Source organism: Labeo rohita, chromosome 14, assembly GCF_022985175.1.
Source record: "Labeo rohita strain BAU-BD-2019 chromosome 14, IGBB_LRoh.1.0, whole genome shotgun sequence".
In the NCBI taxonomy this organism is placed as follows: Eukaryota; Metazoa; Chordata; class Actinopteri; order Cypriniformes; family Cyprinidae; genus Labeo; species Labeo rohita.
In genome coordinates this window covers 29,622,815-29,641,006 of record NC_066882.1, presented here as the reverse complement: position 1 = coordinate 29,641,006, position 18,192 = coordinate 29,622,815, and the positions used below count along the sequence as shown (strand labels likewise).

Sequence of the window (18,192 nt, the reverse complement as noted above, 5' to 3'; positions counted from 1 at the left end):
CACTCAAAATGAACACACCAATTAAGAACCACAGTTCATTTGGCTTCCTTGTACAGTTAGTATCAGCATTATAACACAAACTGGTAGTCTATTATCTTGCTTACAATTCACCTTCTACACTACACATATCTTTCTGTCTCTGTCTGTTTTAGGTTGGAACAAATATGGTGGAATACCTCTTGCAATCGAAGCCATTCCCCTCTGTCCTGGCGCTGGGAGATCCCCAGCAATGTGCTTCTCAGGCATTTGTGTTATTAGCTGGTCAGGCACTCCCTCAGAGCACACTGCTTCGGGCAGTTGACGTGTGTTTCAAGGCATTTTATGTTCTTGATATCAACTACCCCAAGCAGTGTGCTCCCGCATGGGAGTTTCTGCAGCAAGTTGTATATCAGATTGAGGGATCTGAATCAAAACCTGTCAAATTTCTTAAGACTGCCTTGCTTAATTGCAGAACTGTTTAATTGTGTTAAGCTGCAGTAAATGACACAACCAATGTTTGAAGACTTTAAGCCTCAAGTTCAATCCAGTTATTGAATGTTGTCAAATGTTTGAGAGAGAATGAGTTGTTTATTTTTCTATTTTTGTAATGTCTAATGTTATTACAGTGTGACCTAAAATAAATAGGTCCAAGTGTGTTTTTTTATATAGAGTTTAATTTAATTTAATGCAATAAAAATGTAAAAGTGCTTGAAGTGTGTAAGTGCCTGAAGTTTTATTTTCTGAAATAAGGCATACTGGCATAGTAACCCAAGTTAGGTTATTTTTGACCTTTGACCTTTGGTTAAAAAAGGATCTACTAATTTCTGGGTTATTTCAACCCAGATATTGGGGTTGTTCTTTTGACCCAGAAGTTGGGTTATATTAACTACAATGTTGGGTTATTGTAACCCAGCATTTGGGTCAGGTATTTAACCCAGAAGTTGGGTCAAAAAGAATAACTTTAACCCCATTTTTCTGGGTTGAAATAACGTTTTTCTCAGAAATTAGTTGGTCCCATTTTTGCAGATTATACAGTTTTCTGTTTTGGGACATTTAGCAAAAATAACCCATTCTACTGAGAAATGTAGTTAAGCTAGTAGCGTCACTACTTGTAGCGACGCTACTGCCCAACACTGTATGAACTGAGCAATTTAATCAAACTCTTCCAAAGAGACACAATTTATATATGATAAAATCTTTTACGCTTTTACGTAAAAATTACGCTTTCATTCACATATAAATATTGATCAACACATACATAGATCACATCAAATATGATTAAAAAAGGATGGACAAAATAATGAGTGAATATAAATATATCTTTGTGTTCTACACAAAAGTTTTATGCATTTGAGACTAGAATGACAGAATTATTATTATTATTATTATTATTATATATTTTGGGGGTGAACCATTACATAAAATTTTGCATAGTTGAGAGAAAAGCTGAAATTTGTTTCTGTGCTGGTCAACAGTTCTTAGACCATTTCTTAACTATTCAAGCAGGAATATTTCACTTCAAATCAAACGTGTCAAATGCATGAAATCAAACGTGTAAAGGACATATTAAGTAAACATTTTTATAAATTAGTTCTTTGAGGAAAAATTAATCAAAGAAACTTTCTAAATATTGAATGAACATAACATACTCTGTGACTGCCAAACTCTAAACATCATGTCATACATGAACATCACTTTATATATAAAGGATGTTATGAGTTTGATTATGTTAAAACAGGAGTAATTATAGTGGATTTACACCATCTTGAAGAATGGTTCATGGCTGGCTGAAAATGTAGAACAAGGAATGTAAACATACTCCAGTAATGATGTATGGTATGGTCTCTAACAGCTGCTGTTGGCCTTTTCTCCATACTAAGATTTTTCCCAAGGTGACACAATCGAGATGGAATTGGTTGTGACTTCACTTGCATTTACAAACCCTTAACAACTAGAACAGGCATGAACACAACCTCACCATTTCTTATAGTAATTGTTTTTTCAATGTTATAAAGGATTTGAACATTTCGGGTCCAGGAAGTTTGACCGGCAATTAACATCTGAACACTCTGCTCAGTGAGCTCCAGATTTTGTTTACTAAAGCAGGCCAAGGAAGGAAAAAAGCCAATGAGAGTCGGATGAAATGAAAAACCTCCTAAAACATTTGCCGGATTGAGTATGGGTCTCCCTCGGGGAAAGCTGCAATGAGAGGGATTGTGGGATATCACATGTTGCCACCATGAAGTTTTCAGAGCCAACAGCTACACAAGCAAAAAGACCACCATGATGACGTTAAACTGATTAGGCTGAAAACAGTCAAAACTTTAGCAGTTACAAAAAAATATTAATATAACCATGCAATCTCTAATTTAAATAGCATGTATTGCTTTTCTTTCATTTGTAAGACTAACTATTGTTTGTTGTGAAGTTTTATGACCCATATGAATATAAAAACATAGAATGCAAACTACACTTTAATCTAACCAGTGTTTGGAAAGTTACACTAAAAACTGTAATTGCAACATTTTTTGGAATTATTTCATCTTTTCTATTTCTTTTGGAAAACAACCCTACATTCAAGGTCTTTTTGGCATCAGTGTCTTATTATGAGGTTCAGTTTTAGAATGAAAAGAGAATTCAGCAACTCAATGACTATAATCAATCAATGGTAATCGCTACATACAAACACCAAAGAAAGAAAGGCATCAGTATTCTTCTAAGACCACATTTATGATACTAAATCCACAAGAAATCAGGAATTTTAAGGCATGACCAAATTCAAAACACTTTTTTGATTTTCTTGCATAACTATAATCCTTAATTTGCAGTTTATATGATTATTAGGAATATAACACGCAAATTATGTGTGACTTCATTTGCAGAAGGAAATACCAGTAATGGAAGTAAAAATATAAACACATTTAAGAAAATATAAATACATGGAAGACCAGACTAATCATATTGTAATTCACAACACAAACACTCCACAGTAGCCATCCAAATATTTTTAAAAATTATATTAAATAATAAATCCTATAAAAAAAGAGCACTGGTAAAGGCTAAAATGTATCTACAAACATCAGCCTGAAGGAAGTTAATACGCTAGGCCGAAATAATTGCAGAAGTTAAAAATGTAGGGGTTTAGATCAAACTCTAACCACAGCTTCTGACAAATAACAAGCACTGTAAATATGTAGCATAGGTAAGACTGTATATCTCAGATACAACAGCAATATCTCTATGCTGCTGCCTCACTTAAGAGCCTCTCTTTGTGTTTCTCTCATCGCCTGGAGCGACAAGTGAAAGTGATGGGAATATTCCACTTACACAGACCGTACTCTATTCAGACAGGTAAAGAGCAGCCATTTCCCCTGCTGTCAATAGGTCAATTGCTACCAATTGCAAAAGCATGACAGTTAACGCTGCCCTAAGGCGGGGGGCTGCTCGTATTTACATCAGACATGCACAAAACTCTGCAATGTATTCTGTTAATTGCAAGTACCAATAAAGTAAAGATAAAGGGGGAGGTTGCCGATTGACACTAAACCAGACTATCATAGCAATTTGCCAACCACCCACCTTTACATGGTGGATTTGTGCAAAAAAAAAAGTTTGTACCACAAGCAGCTCAACATGCCAGTATAACGTCAAGAACGCTCATATTTTAAATTACACATTGCACTGTGTCAGTAAAAATTACATTAAAAAATTACATTAACATTATGCATTTTCCACATTTTTTTTCTCTGTACAGTTTAAGTTTAAATTTGGTTTAAAGTTTAAAATGGAAAAGTCTCTAGTGGAAGTTTCAAATAAATAGTAATGTAATGCATGGTTACACAGGCCTTTTGTCAATATAATTACAAGCAATCAATAGAAAAACAGATACAGTACAAAAACAGCTTCATCATGTATTTGGCTTCCAGATGAGCGGAAAAACATGTTGTGAATGGCACAGGATCCCACAAACTGCAGCAGTGATTGAGTGAGTGGTTTATCTAATGAAGGGCTGGAGCGGTGGGAAAAGAGAGGTTTGGCTGGCTCTCCCGTTCTGCCACTGCTCTTGCCACGGCCCCAACGGAGACACACTTTTCTGGGAATCTCAGGACTAGAAGCCAGTAGGGTGTTGGGTGCTGAGCGGATAATGTTGCCATGTCGACCAGTCAGCAGATTCTTTAAAGTCTTTAAGTTCCCTTCGCTGTTCTGGCATTAAACAACTAGGAACATGACAAGCTCCTTATTCCTTCTATATTTATATTAGTGTGCAATAGCAGATTTTTAAAAATCAGATGCATGTAATTTCTGGTTTTCGGTCTAAACTAAAAACCAAATAAATAAATAAAAATATATGTTCTCTTAAGAAAAAAATATTTAAAAAAAATATATATATATTTTTTTAGTATAAACATCGAATTCTTCAAACAATAAAAATATATTTCAGGAAAATAAATGTGTAAGATGTTAAGACATATGAAGTTTATTTTTCATGCCAAATTGCCAAAATATATATTTTTAGAATAAATCTAACAAAATTGCTTAAAATGTTTAGATTTTTTTTTTTTTTTACTGTACAACAAGACAAAAAGGGTTAAGACAATTTTTTTTGCCATGTAAAGACTGAAACGATAAATAATTTTCAAAGTAGAAAGTGTCTTTAAAGGGAAATGAATAATGCTGGTCAAAGAACCAGACCTCAGTGGGACCTACTCCAGAAACGTTTAAAGCTGTCAGTTCTGAGGAGTGTAAACCTCCATCTCACCTTATATAACGGCCACAGGTTCACTGGAAACAAAGCATGGTCTGTCCCTCCAAATTAACCCAGATCATGTTCGTTTTAAACAGCACCTGTCTTCTCGGTGTAAACGAATTGAGGAACGAAATGTTGCAGTCAAGTCTGGAAATCAGAGTGCTGAAAAGCTATGAAAAGGACATGTTCAGAAGGCGTTGTTTTTGCAAGCTAACGAGCCAAGAACCTCAAGGAGTTTTAAAGGACGACATACTTCCACTGGTTATAAAGACTTTTATGAGAGCTCAATAGAAGAAACTTGGGCCTGGATGACAATTATCCAGATGTATTGGATGTGAAAGGGGAGCCTGAAAAAATACAGAGGGAGCAGAGAACTCCCTGGGCTGCGACCTCGGCCGGGAAGCCGGAGGAAAAGCTAGCTTCTTATTGCGTGCCGGCGAAAAACTGTGTTAAAGGCCACCACTTCAATTACACGTGGCTGCTGTGGGGGCTTTATGTTTCACAGGGGGGAGATAAAAATGACCTCTACAGGGTGCCACGTTAGCTGTGTGGACTCAACAATGGGGACACAGAGGGGGACCAATGTTTGAGCAGGGAACAGACATATGGACGAGGACGAAATGTTCAGGTAGCACACGCAAATGCTATGCTCCAAAAACGATGAATGTTTGCAATTCAGTGATGCCTGTTAATAGTAAAACAATAAAATGCAAGTAATGCAAGTAGTCAAAGTAAAACAATAAAATATCTAATATTTTTATTTGTTTTGTTTTAATTTAAAATTATTATTATTGTTTTAATTATTATTTATATTTCCTATATTTAGTATTTATAAATTATTTATTTCAACCATACACTTCAGAACTTGGCCAAAAAAGTATTTGGTAAAATGCTGTAAATCTTTGCTAAAAATTATGCAAATGAACCTAGCACATGCTGCATTTCCAAACGCATGTTAAACTCACAGCGTTTGCAGAAAGGGAGTTTGTGAAAACCAGAATTTACTGTGACCCAGGGTTATTATTATTTACTAAAACTAAAACAAAAACTATAACAAAATGTGTTCCTTAAAATAAACTGAAATGAAAAAAAAAAAAAAAATTGACAAGGCAACATCTGTTTAGTCTCAATTTTGTTTAGTTTACATTGATGTACTAAAATAAGTAAAACTATGAAATACTAAAAAATTGAAATGAATAATAAACAATTAATTAAAACTTTACTAAATACTAAAACAACACTGTGAACCGACCCACTCTGAAAACACGCTATAACCACCTGTATGTGTGTAAATAAACACAGTGCCGCTCTTCACTGTGAAATAATAGACTATACTTCTTTACTGAAACCACAGGCTTTAATTGCTAATTGTGTTTGATCTGATATTTAGCTATTTCTGCTTTTGATTAGCTGTTCAGCCCTTTGCATTTATTTTAATGTTACATTTGATTTAATTATTAGTTTTTCATCAACTCATGAACCCCCTGAAGTTTCCTCACGAACCCTCGTTTGGGAAACTGCACTAGGCAAACATGCCAAGTCAGTCACACATCCTAGTGTGTGCTCTTTGGCAGGGCAGAGCGGGCTAATTCCATTTTACCGCTCAGACAAACAGCTCACAGAGGCCCGGAATGCAGGGCATGAGTATATAAGATATCCGCCCCTTCCCTCCCCTCAGACGACAAAGAATAAAAACAAAGCTATAAATGGCTGCTCATCATACACCAGTCTACACACTGCTCAATTTGCATCTTTCCACAAGGCAACCGATGGCTTTCACAAATGTTCAAAACCTAATGATGTTAATCTGACAATCCACTGGGATCAAATCTGATTTTGAGGCACCAGATGATGAATTTGTTGTGTAAGTCGCTGATATGAAATTGCTTAAGTTTAAACTGTGGCTTGAGGTCGTCGTAGGTTAAGCAGTGAAAAAACTAGACTGCTGGAAAGACGTGGGGAAAAATGTTGTGCCACAGCACAAGAACAGCTTGATATCAAAACTGTATTGCAAGGGAAAACTATTAACAGTGTGTGTTGTAGGGACGGGTGGCAGATAATCTCTATGGCTAATGTTTAACGTTGGCGGCCTCCAGCTGCCTGATAAAGACTGAGACGAGCCTGTCCGATCACACTTCTGTGTCTTATCTGTACTTAGGGCACTAACCCCACTTCAGATAGGTGGTCAGCACCTGCAATAGCTCACTTTTGTAATTAACTTTATATTATTCGTTAACTAGGAGCTCCATGTTTGTACTTTAACATCAGATGCAGGTCAAGGGCGATTTATTATAGAGAGGCCTGATCCATATTGTGATAATATGGAGACAGATTTGTTGCATTATTCCAAATAAATAGATTATGATCCAAAAATTGATTTAAGAGATTACCAAAAATTAAAAATATTGACAAATAAATAGAATGAGATCCACTAATAAACATTAAGTTCACAAATAAATAAAATGAACTTTGCAAATACAAAAACAAATTCACAAATATCTTTTTATAGTACAAACACAACTTTGCCTGTAATTCATTTGCCAATCATGCCTTGTGCCTTTGTAGATTGCTGCACACATTTGTGGATCGCTTGCTGTTCATTTGTGAATGGTATTCTGTGCATTTGTGGATTTTGAAACATTTCTAGCATCAAGACACACCAATCCACAAATGCATGGACTCCACCCACCTTCTACTTAAGCCAATCAGATAACAGACAAATTTTACTGACCAATCGTAGCATGTTCTCACTATAGCCAATCACGTTTTGCTTTACATTCAGGACAGCTGCAGCCTGAAATAACTTCATGCATCTGCATTGGCTCCAATAGGAAATTGATACAGTAAAAAGATGTTTCGTTAGACCATTACACTGTGTATTAAACAAAGGATTATATTTTATGTGCCTTTGAAAATGTGAGAGTTTAAAGTTTAAATGGTGCATCATTATTATTATTGCTCACACTTAGGGTAAAAACAAACAAACAAACAAACAAACAAACAAAAAATAAATCCCATAGTATTATATTGAAAATAGCAAGTACATTGATTATTTGTTTTTACACTACTGCTCAAAAGTCTGGGTCAGTAACATTTTTTCTTTTCTTTTGAAAGAAATGAATACTTTTATTTATCATAGATGCATTAAATTGACCAAAAGTGGGAAAACATTGTAATATTTTAAAGATTTATATTTATACTCATTTGAACTTAATATATATCAGAGAATCCTGAAACAAAAGCAATATATATATATATATATATATATATATATCATGGTTTCTGCAAAAGTATTAATCAGCACAACTGTTTTCAACATTAATGTTTCTTAAGCACCAAATCAGTATATTAGAATGATTTCTGAAGAATCATGTGACACTGAAGACTGAAGTAATGGCTGCTGAAAATTCAGCATCAAAGGAATTATTTATTATTTAGGAATGCATTTAAAATATGTTTAAATAGAACTGCCACTATCAGTATCTTCTCTTTCCAATGAAAGACCGGTATTCCTGCCCTCTGCCGAAGTCTGTCTATGCCCCACTCCTCCTGCCTTGCACATTCCACACCGTGTCTCAGCCATGACTAACTTAATTTGTTCTGTGCAGGTCTCCATCAGAAAGCGTTTCATCTACACGCTCTGTGGGCACCTGACCAGGGCAAGAAGGCACATAAGACACCTCGTGTAAAGTTGACCCGTGAAAAAGAAAAAAAAAAAGAATGGCATCCAGCACAGAGATCTAATGTAGACTGAGTGTTTCATGAGCACAGCCCTCCATTTGTTTGGAGAGGTAGTTAGATGCACAAGAGGAAGGGGGTTGCAGGACATTCCTCTCAAAGTTCTTACACTCAAACAATGGCAGCTGGGAGTGAAACAGCGCTGGGTTGACGCTCAGGCCATGTGCTACATGTGTTCTTAATGTGCACTATAAATCTGTTCATAAAGGGTCTTTTGTATCATTTCAGATTTAAAAAAAGAAAGGAAAGCAATTCAAGCATTGTTTTTGGTCCAAGGCTTATGGCTATTTGCATAATGGGGTCCACATGAAGTACCTGTATAAAATTACAAACGTAGCACTTCTGTAGTTTCCCTTTTCAATCTCCCCCATCCCCCGTCAGCCTGTCCTTGCAAAGCACTTTAGCCCTGTATTCATTGTGGCGCCACAGGAGAAGAATACCCTGACCCGAAAAGCAAGGCCAGATCCGACAAAGTGTCCATTGACTGAAGGGGAACCTCACGTGGCTGGCAATCCTGCAATATTGTCTCAAATGAATCCGTCGTCATGGCACTTGTACCTGTCAGTGTACATCGAATTTTGCCCTCGCGGGCCGCTGATCTGTCATCTGCCTCACGGTTATTTTCATTTCCATCGCCGTCACGTGAGGGTCTTTCACTGACGGTTCCGTCCCATGAACAACCTTAGTCTCCATTTCCGCTCCAGCTCAAAATAAAATGATCAGGCCCATGGGAGCCGCCCGTGAATCAGCTATCCTGCCAAATATTTTTAGAAACAGGGCCTCTATATGGAACACAGCTCTAGTGTCTATGTCTGTTAAGAAAGCATTAAACTTGTCTTAGTTCATGCAAAATAAAAATGCTATAATCACTGACTTATTTACCTCATGCTCATTTCTTCCGTGAAACAAAAAAGGAGAATTTTTGAATAATGTGCTGGTTGCTCTTTTTCAACCAATTACAATGAAGACTAAAGTTTTCAAGCTTTAAAAAGGATGCAGAACACACTAACAGTATCATCTTATGCATTATATAAAGTTCAGATAAAGCTAAACAATAATTTTAAACAAAATATTGTGAACCACTTTGATTGGATCACAGGGTAGTGAGCTGAACTTCTCAGAAGAACCTCAGTGGACAAATCAATTCAGGTCTTGTAAACCAGGAAAATATATAACTCAAAGGAATGCTTTCTGTTTCTCGTACCACGAGAATTATATTCACCATATAATTTTTGGGTGAATTATTCCTTCAACAGTGACGTGTAACATCCTAACGCAACACTTCCTAAGTATGAGAAAGAGTTTATCTGGACCTCCAATATACAATGAATTTAAGGCTGGAAAAATGACACCCACACCTGTTACAAAAGAGCCCCTTATATCCCCATATAGGTAATTTTATCAGGCCTGATCCTTGGAGGGGCTGAGAGACATATAACAGCCAGCAGCAGATGAAGACTTCCACAGGTGCAACCAAAACCACTCTAAACAATATACTAAACTGACACTACTGGATGTGTGTTTTTTTTCTGTATTGACCAGTATTTTAAATGTTACCTTTATTTAATGCTATGAAGTGGTAAGCTGTTCTGAAAATCTCAAATAAATGCAGACTTGACCAGCACAATTCCCAAGCACTGAAACCACTCCCACAACTCTCACACACTTCACACATTCCAACTCCTGTGTGGATTTCAACCTAACAGCTGGCTATGCTTTTCACTCTAATAACACACATACACACAAGCCCTGCAAAGATTCAGCTGGGACGACCACACCATAAAATAACAATTAATAAATGAAACACATTTCAACATATTAATTCATTAAAAAAAGAAGAAAAAAAGAAAATAGAAACAACACTCAAGTAGAAACTTTGTCTCAGAAAGAGATTAAAAAATTGTTTGCATATGTTTTTAAATATAACTAAGTATGTTGAGCTAAATTAATGCTGACAGCTCAAATACTAATCATAAACAAGGTGCTTCTATTAAAAAAAATTGAATAAAACAATTTGTTATAAAATAAAGAAAATATAACTATTCACAAAAATGATTAAAATGATTAAAGAAGTGTTAAATAAAATAAAATAAAATAAAAAAAACACACAACTGGGCACAACTGTCGATGTGTTCTGTCTGACAATAGTGAGGAAATCTTTGTATGTTCCACCAGTCACTTAGTGTCAATCAACTCTGCGGCTGTTGTTTAGGCACGGAAAACCTTTCACCTTGAACAGGGAATGCCAGCAGGAGAGGCATGTTGTGATGTTTAAGAGACAAAGGGGTAGCTTGGTATTATGAGGGTCAGAGGGTTACATTCCTAATTGCCTTGAAAACAAATTGCAAGGGGCTAGAAAAAAAAAATGGACTGCAAACCTCCAAAGCAAAACACAACAGACCCAAAAAGTATTTGTATCTACAACGCACTTATAAAACGTATAAATGTCAATGCATTCAATTTTAAAAGCATTAATTTGAAAGGAATATCACAAAAAACATTTGAAACAAGCAAAAATGCTGTTACTACAGCCACTCGGATAGTAATATGTCATGCAATTCCACACAAAACGCCTACAAAAGTTGGGAGACACCGGCATCTTTGACACATGTCCAAGCTCCAAGGTATGACGGCAGATTTCTTGACGCAGCTGATATCTAAGGCAGGTCAACCACAAGTGAAGCAGTATGGCTAAGTGCCCTACCTTATCTAAACAAACAAAAAAATGTATTTGGGAAACTGATGCATTTGCGTGCCAGGGGCCTTCCATCAATCACGCAACTGCAGGTCACGCGACTTCCATCAACTGCAAGAGATGCCTTCCATCAATCACGCGCAGTGCTCTTTTTGTTGGAGGTTGGCGTGAACTTCTGCTGCACAGGGAGCATCAGAGCCCTTTCTGACATATGACATATACACAGCTGCTGGTGAAGCACAGGCCCCAACACAAACTGACATGCCAAATCCCAAAGAAAACAAGGGGAGCTGTCTCCAGTCTGAGGATTGCTTTTCAACATCTCATTTGTAATGCAACCAAAAGAACAGCTGGGGATATGGGGGCGGGAGCCATCCCAGACAGTGCAGAGCAGCGCCAAGCCAACAAGTCAGAATCACAAAACGGGAAGCGTTTGGAAAAGTGACGCACAGGCAGACAAAACAGGAGAAATGTTATTGTAAGACCTCTGGTGTGGGGGTCAGGCATGCGACCTAACCTGGTCCCATATAATGACCTTTGACCTTTTCTGCTGAGCACTGGCCAAACACAGTCCACCGGCCCATAACAACGAGCTATTCAGCCTATGCTATGACCAGGAAGTACGGGTGAGTGTGTGAAACGTGTAGGACTGATTCCCAGCAGCTATCAGCGGACTGTTTAACAAACTTCCCATCTGACTAAGATTTATTGCTTTGGGACAAACAATTTGTAAATTTGCTATAGTAAAGAGAATTTAAGAACTGGCATGTGGCATATGCATGACATCTGTAATCGACTTTCAAATTCCACTCTGGGACAGCTAACATACTGGGCACCATAGCCGGAAATTAATGGGGACTTGGGGCAAAAATGGGACCAAAATGAATGAAAATAAATTCTATAATGACTGTCGTAATTAATGTAAAAGCACTGAGAAATATAACCAATCACACATATCTGTTGAACTTATGAATACAGTGTCCAATCACAGCCATTTTGATTAGTCACTGCTGGAAACAGCGCAGTATGCGGCTCACAACATTAATAATCATTATGACCATTACTCAATTATTACATTCAAGAGCAATGATCAACAATAATTTGTTATAATACTGCAGCCATTCTCTGTAATGAGTTCTTTTCTTTTCTGCATAATTAGTTTATGCAGTTCTTGTGTAAATAAATATGGCCTTTGAGATTAATTAAACAGTTAATGTAAATGAACATAAATGCCATAACAGATGCAGCTTCTTTTGCAGTGTAAAGATGGCCACTAATATTGATAAAATGTAATTATTTAACAAATTATAGTATTCTGATTGATTTAAGTAATTGGTAAAAAGTCAACAAGGATACATTTAATAAGGTAATTTAAAAAATGCCTTTGCTCAGATAAAAAAGCCTCGTAATAGAAAAGTTATTTTCTGAACCTCCTGGGTTTGGTAGACTCATGCTCCTAGTCACGCATCTAGCTAAATATTCGTGCAACCCCCAATTCAAATTGGGCTGGTTTTTCTCTTTTCACACTTCCATCATTACGAGCACCTCCCCCATCGAGTAACAAGATCCCGCACCAGCATCCAGGCACCGCGAGGTGCCAAGGCCAGAGAAGAAACTCCCCAACCTGTACTGCTGGATCTGTGAACTTCTATTAGCCACCGCAAGAGACACCACATGCCCATGATCAGAGACCTTTTGGTCACTTTTTATGGCCTATCATCAAAATCACATTAACCAGAGTGACATAGATCACTGGCAATATCACAACAAAACACTCCAGTGGTGTCTGAAGGCATCCAGATAATCCACAACCTTAAAAGTCTGATAATATTTAAAACAGTGATAGATCAACATATTAACCAGCATCAACTGCTAGCCATATCTGGTTAACAGAAATGTGTTAGTATCCATTATGTTTTATTCAATTTAATTAAAATTTTATTTTCAGTGATTGTTTTAGTGTAAATAGTTTGTAAAAATAGTAAATCGTGTATTGTAATCAGTATATCAAGAAATAGTAAATAGTGTGTAAAATTAAAAAAAAAAATATATATATATATGAATAGAGCACTTGATTACTGGCATGTCTCACTAATGAAACCATAAAAATATATCTACACTACCATTCAAACGTTTGGGGTCAGATTTTTAATGTTTTTGAAAGAATGCTCACAATGGATATATTTATTAAAAAAATACAGCAAAAACAATAAAATATTACTACAATGTAAAATAACAGTTTTCAATGTTACTATATGTCAGAACTCCTATTATTCCTGTGAGGGCAAAACTGAGCTTTTCATTACTTTAGTGTATAGTGTCTACTGACCCTTCAGAAATCATTCTAAATTCTATTTTGCTGCTCAAGAAATATTTCTTATTACCAGTGTTGAAACATTTGTGCTGCTTAATATTTTTGTGGAAACAGATTTTTTTTTCTCAGGATTCTTTGATAAATAGTTTAAAAGAACAGCATTTATTTAAAATTGACTTCTTTTAAAACATTATAAGTGTCTTTTCTCTATTTCTAATCAAGTTAATGAATCTGTGCTTAATAGAAGTATATACATTCAAATCTAAACTATCTATTACTATACTAACCAAAACAGTCAGTCACTGATCAAAATAATTTTTAAATAAAAAAAGAATTGCATAATTAAGAATGAAATTAATTTAGTTGTGCAAGACCACCATGCATTCCAAATGGATCTGAAGGCATTTGATTTTTTCATGGTCTGCTATACTTCAGCATCACACACCAAGGTTTGCAAAGCAAATGAGACTATTTATGTTCCCCAACCATTTTCCGCCTCATTACAGAAGAATGTCCCTCACAGTCTATTGCAAATGGGAGTAGGTGACACAAAAATGGCCACTATGTAAACACCATTTGACTTCACAATAAGTTTTATTGGGCCCACTTAACAACCATTCCTTGAGTCTTTCTCAATGGAAATGAGATTTACAGGCTGCTTTACTCATAGAGGTTATCTTCATGGTAAACCATGCATCCAACCATCTAATTGGTACTAGTGACTGTGCTTCCAAAACCCATGCTAGTCAAGCAGAGGAAGTTTGAGGATAAGGAGCACTGATAATAATCAACCCTTCCACTGTGTTGAGATGCATTTAAGTGGGATGAATGGAGTTACCAATTATATAAAACCATGTTTCTTAAACACAGTAAATTAACTTCCCATGTCTTCTGGTAGTAAACCATCAGGAGGAAAAGAGAAAAGATTAAAAGAAGAAGAAAGAAGAAGAAGAAGAAGAAAATGAAGGGGGTTGGGGGAGGTGAGAAAAATCACCGTTACGTTTACGACTTCAGTTTTTTTTTTTTTTTTTTTTTTTTCCCCAGAGATGCAGATTTAATGTCCATCAGATTGGAGTTCACAAGGGTGTTTACTTTGCAAGCAGACCATCTGAATGTTTGCTCCATTGACATTTCGGATCCACACATCTCAGCGAATATATCGACATATACTGCAAGGGTGGTCTACATCAGTGTAAACAAATCAGCACGTGCCTACAAACACTCCAGCCCATCTTCAGAGCTCAGCCCCCACAATCCCATATGTTCCCAAAAGACTTAAACTCTTTTCCCCTGAAAAAGCACCCCCACACAAGCCCAATTCTTGAGTAAAAAATACGCATTACTGATGAAAAACCACACACAAATGTATTTTTGTTTCCTATGAGCCAATGCTGAAGTTATTCCTGTCAGAGGGCATAATTCATGTCGATATCATCTGAGAAAACAAAAAAATGGGAAAGTGTGACTAATAAGACTTGAGGGTCTTAATTACAGCCTCTCAGTGTCTTACACACAATGATAGCCATTCAAGCTATGAGGCCATTGCATCACATAAACGGCACACTTTAAGGTTTTTCCCGTGGACAAATTGTTGAAATTCCACATGGGATTGTTAAACTCGGCTTTTGGCATGGCTGGTGAATGGGCCAAAAGTGATTCAGATGGGATTGGATGCATACTGCACTTACAAACATTCAAAATCACCAGCTGGAACGAGTGGACAGTGGATGGAATCGGATGTTAATTATTCTACTTCAAGATGCCTAGATCTGTAAACATTGCAAAGGCCACACAATTGTAATAATTCTCTGGCAGTGCTGCACAAGCTGCACTTCCGTTAACAACGGAAAATGTTTGTCATCTGACGTGAAGCACTCCTCTCGTGTCAAGGACAAAGGAACCTTACTCCACAGGTCCTGCACTAACTATCTTTCCCAAATGACTTCTTGTATTTTCAAATAAAAGTGTAAAATGCTATAGGAACACTACAGTACCATTAAAGATAAAACTGATTTTTTTAATGAATGTTCCTCGTTTTATTGTTTATACTGCCCAAAGTGTCTTCCTCCTTTTATCTGAATGCAATAACTTGTTTAGCCAGTAAAACATCTTTCTTGTTAGCCGACATCACGAATCCCTCAACTCTAAACACCACAAAGAATTCAGAATGAAGAAAATCAATTCCTGTCCTACATTTTTTCTGTGACGACGGAAGTAAAATGGGTTCGAAACACTGTTTTCATGTTGACCTGAAAATATTGGCCCCATGTAAGATGCAGCTGTTGCACTGTAATATAGTACAAAAAACAGATTACAGAGTATAAATGTATTTAAATGGACAATTCACCTCAAAATGATATTTCTTCATCTTCAAAGCAAAAATGAAGATATTTTAATATAACCAAAATGATATTTACCCCAAACTTTCAAGATTCAAGTGAATAGTGCATGCATATTGCCATATGAATCAAGCTGTTTAATCTGTCTTCTGAAAAGAAACAATCACTTTATATGATGTATATATTTAATTAAGGCTTTTCACATCAAAAATGGTCACAGGCATTCAACACATGGGAATAAATCTCACTGGCTTTCACTTGTCAAGAAAGCATGTCTCCATTTTCCATATTTGATGTTCTTTATGTACGTGCATTGATCAGTGTTTATATGTGAATAAAAGCCTACATTAAATCTTTCAATGGAGGTAAATAAATATCACAGGTTTGAACAAAAAATATCATCATTTGCATTTAAAATGTTCATTTTTGGAATTAATTTTGGACGTTTTAAAATAATTATTAATATAGCATTGTGCCATATTAATTTGCCAAATCACAGATGTCATCCTCACTCTGGATGTAAAAGCAGAGGTGCATTTTGGGAGAACTTGAACAAGATCTTTGAACATTTAAACTGCCAGTTCATTGCGTCTCATCACATTGTTCTAAAATTCTGAAATGCTGGAGACTATCATTTGAGCAATCTTCAATAGACAGATCCAATTTTTGTTCTGTCAGGTGCAAAACAAGTCTGTAACAAGCGCAACATATCAAACATACCCGCAGGTTCACGTTTCAGATACGATCAAGGCGGCAAATTGTCTGCGCTTCCTTACAAACACAAATCTTCCTGGCTTGGGAGGCACACCTTCAATATTGCACAGCAAACAAACATAATTGGCTAATCTAATCACATTGCTTTCTGCATTTCTGTTTACTTTTGGCTAAGCATCTCCATGAAGGCCAGGGCTATGTGACCGTGAATGCCACATTGTTCAGGGCCCCTCACAGATGCAATCTGCACAGACGTCGCTCTGCCTCTCTCTCTCTCTCTCACGCCAGCTCCGGTGACAGGCTGTTGAGTCTGAGGTGTATGCTAACGCAAAAGGGAGACTCCATCACGCTTCACATGCAGCCCTGATGGAGTGGAGTCAGTGAGCTGTACTATCTGCCCATCAGCGGCCCTGGCCCCCATTCAGCCCATTATGAATGGAAATGATGGTTTGTTTCAGTCCAATAGGAAGACCAGAGAATGGCTAATACGAGAGGACTGCATTCAGCAAACAATGCCAGTGACAAAACCCGAAAGTCTCAAGCTCTCAATCTGGACCGGAACTCAACAGACAGGTTAAAAGAATCCTTCAAGGTCCAGGACGATTGAATTTCAACCCAACATTTGCAAGAGACGGACTGAAATTAGATGCTTGTAGGCCATCATTTAAAAATAATCATTTTAAATCAAGTTTAGCCTGTCACTTGAATATCACATCTTATTAAATCTTACACAAGCTTTTTATATCACAACTAATTAACGTTGAATATGATTACTTTTCTATGCACCAGACTAAACAAAACACTAAACACAATGCAGTTAAAATCAACTTCACATAATGATACATAAAATCACATTAAGACACATTTGAATGGTGCACAAACAAGATAATTTTTCTTACCAAACGTCAATTTTTAACGTGAGTATTTTGCAAAGTTACAAAAGCGCATAATTTGCTGAATTCATTAAACATACAAGGTACCTGACAGGTTTGTTTCATAATAAGCTTAAATTCTTTTGTTAAAATTTTTAATGAAAATCTTGAGCACACAGACAAGCACACATGACATGCATGTGACTATTTAGTGACTGTAACTAGAACACAGCTATATTTTCATAAAATCAACATACAGTGACACAACTACTTTAAAACTGTGTAGTATTAATCAAGACTATTAAAATATTATTAAAGCATGAGAATTTTAGCAAGCATTTCCAACAGTTCACCCTCTTCCAAGTTTTTTAAATGGTTTAATTTTTTTAGACATTTCACAAGGGCAAATATACTCACCCCTAGCACAGTCTGTCAAGAAAATAATGTCAAAAATGAAGAAAACCATCCAAAAAAGTTCCATAATGTCCCTGTTAAGGCTCTCTGGTTCTTCAATCTATGAAAGAAATAAAGCTGTTAGTGAGAGTAAGGACTGGTGGATTACTCTGGATTACTCTGAAATACCAGCGCAATGCCAAAACACTTATGAACTTCTGCTGGACTTTTGTAAATGTGTGTACGATTGAATTACATTTCTAACACCATTTAAGTTGTCTTATAAAATAGTATTGCTTCCATTAAATCATAACACAGCAACCTGCAACATGGAGATATTTTACTCGTGAAATAAGCAGTACATGTGCATAAAAAGCAGGTCCAAGTGGGTAAAAGGTACT

The 18,192-nt window shown here is 36.4% G+C and overlaps 1 protein-coding gene across 1 annotated transcript in view; it reads right to left on the bottom strand.

Moving 5' to 3' along the window:
* Positions 1-18,192, bottom strand: part of fgfrl1a (fibroblast growth factor receptor like 1a) — a 64,980-nt gene that overhangs the window by 46,234 nt on the left and 554 nt on the right. The window contains exon 2 of the mRNA XM_051127931.1: positions 17,816-17,912. Coding sequence (XP_050983888.1) covers positions 17,816-17,879 — 64 coding nt within the window. The 5' untranslated portion in view covers positions 17,880-17,912. The remainder of the gene's footprint in view (positions 1-17,815; positions 17,913-18,192) is intronic.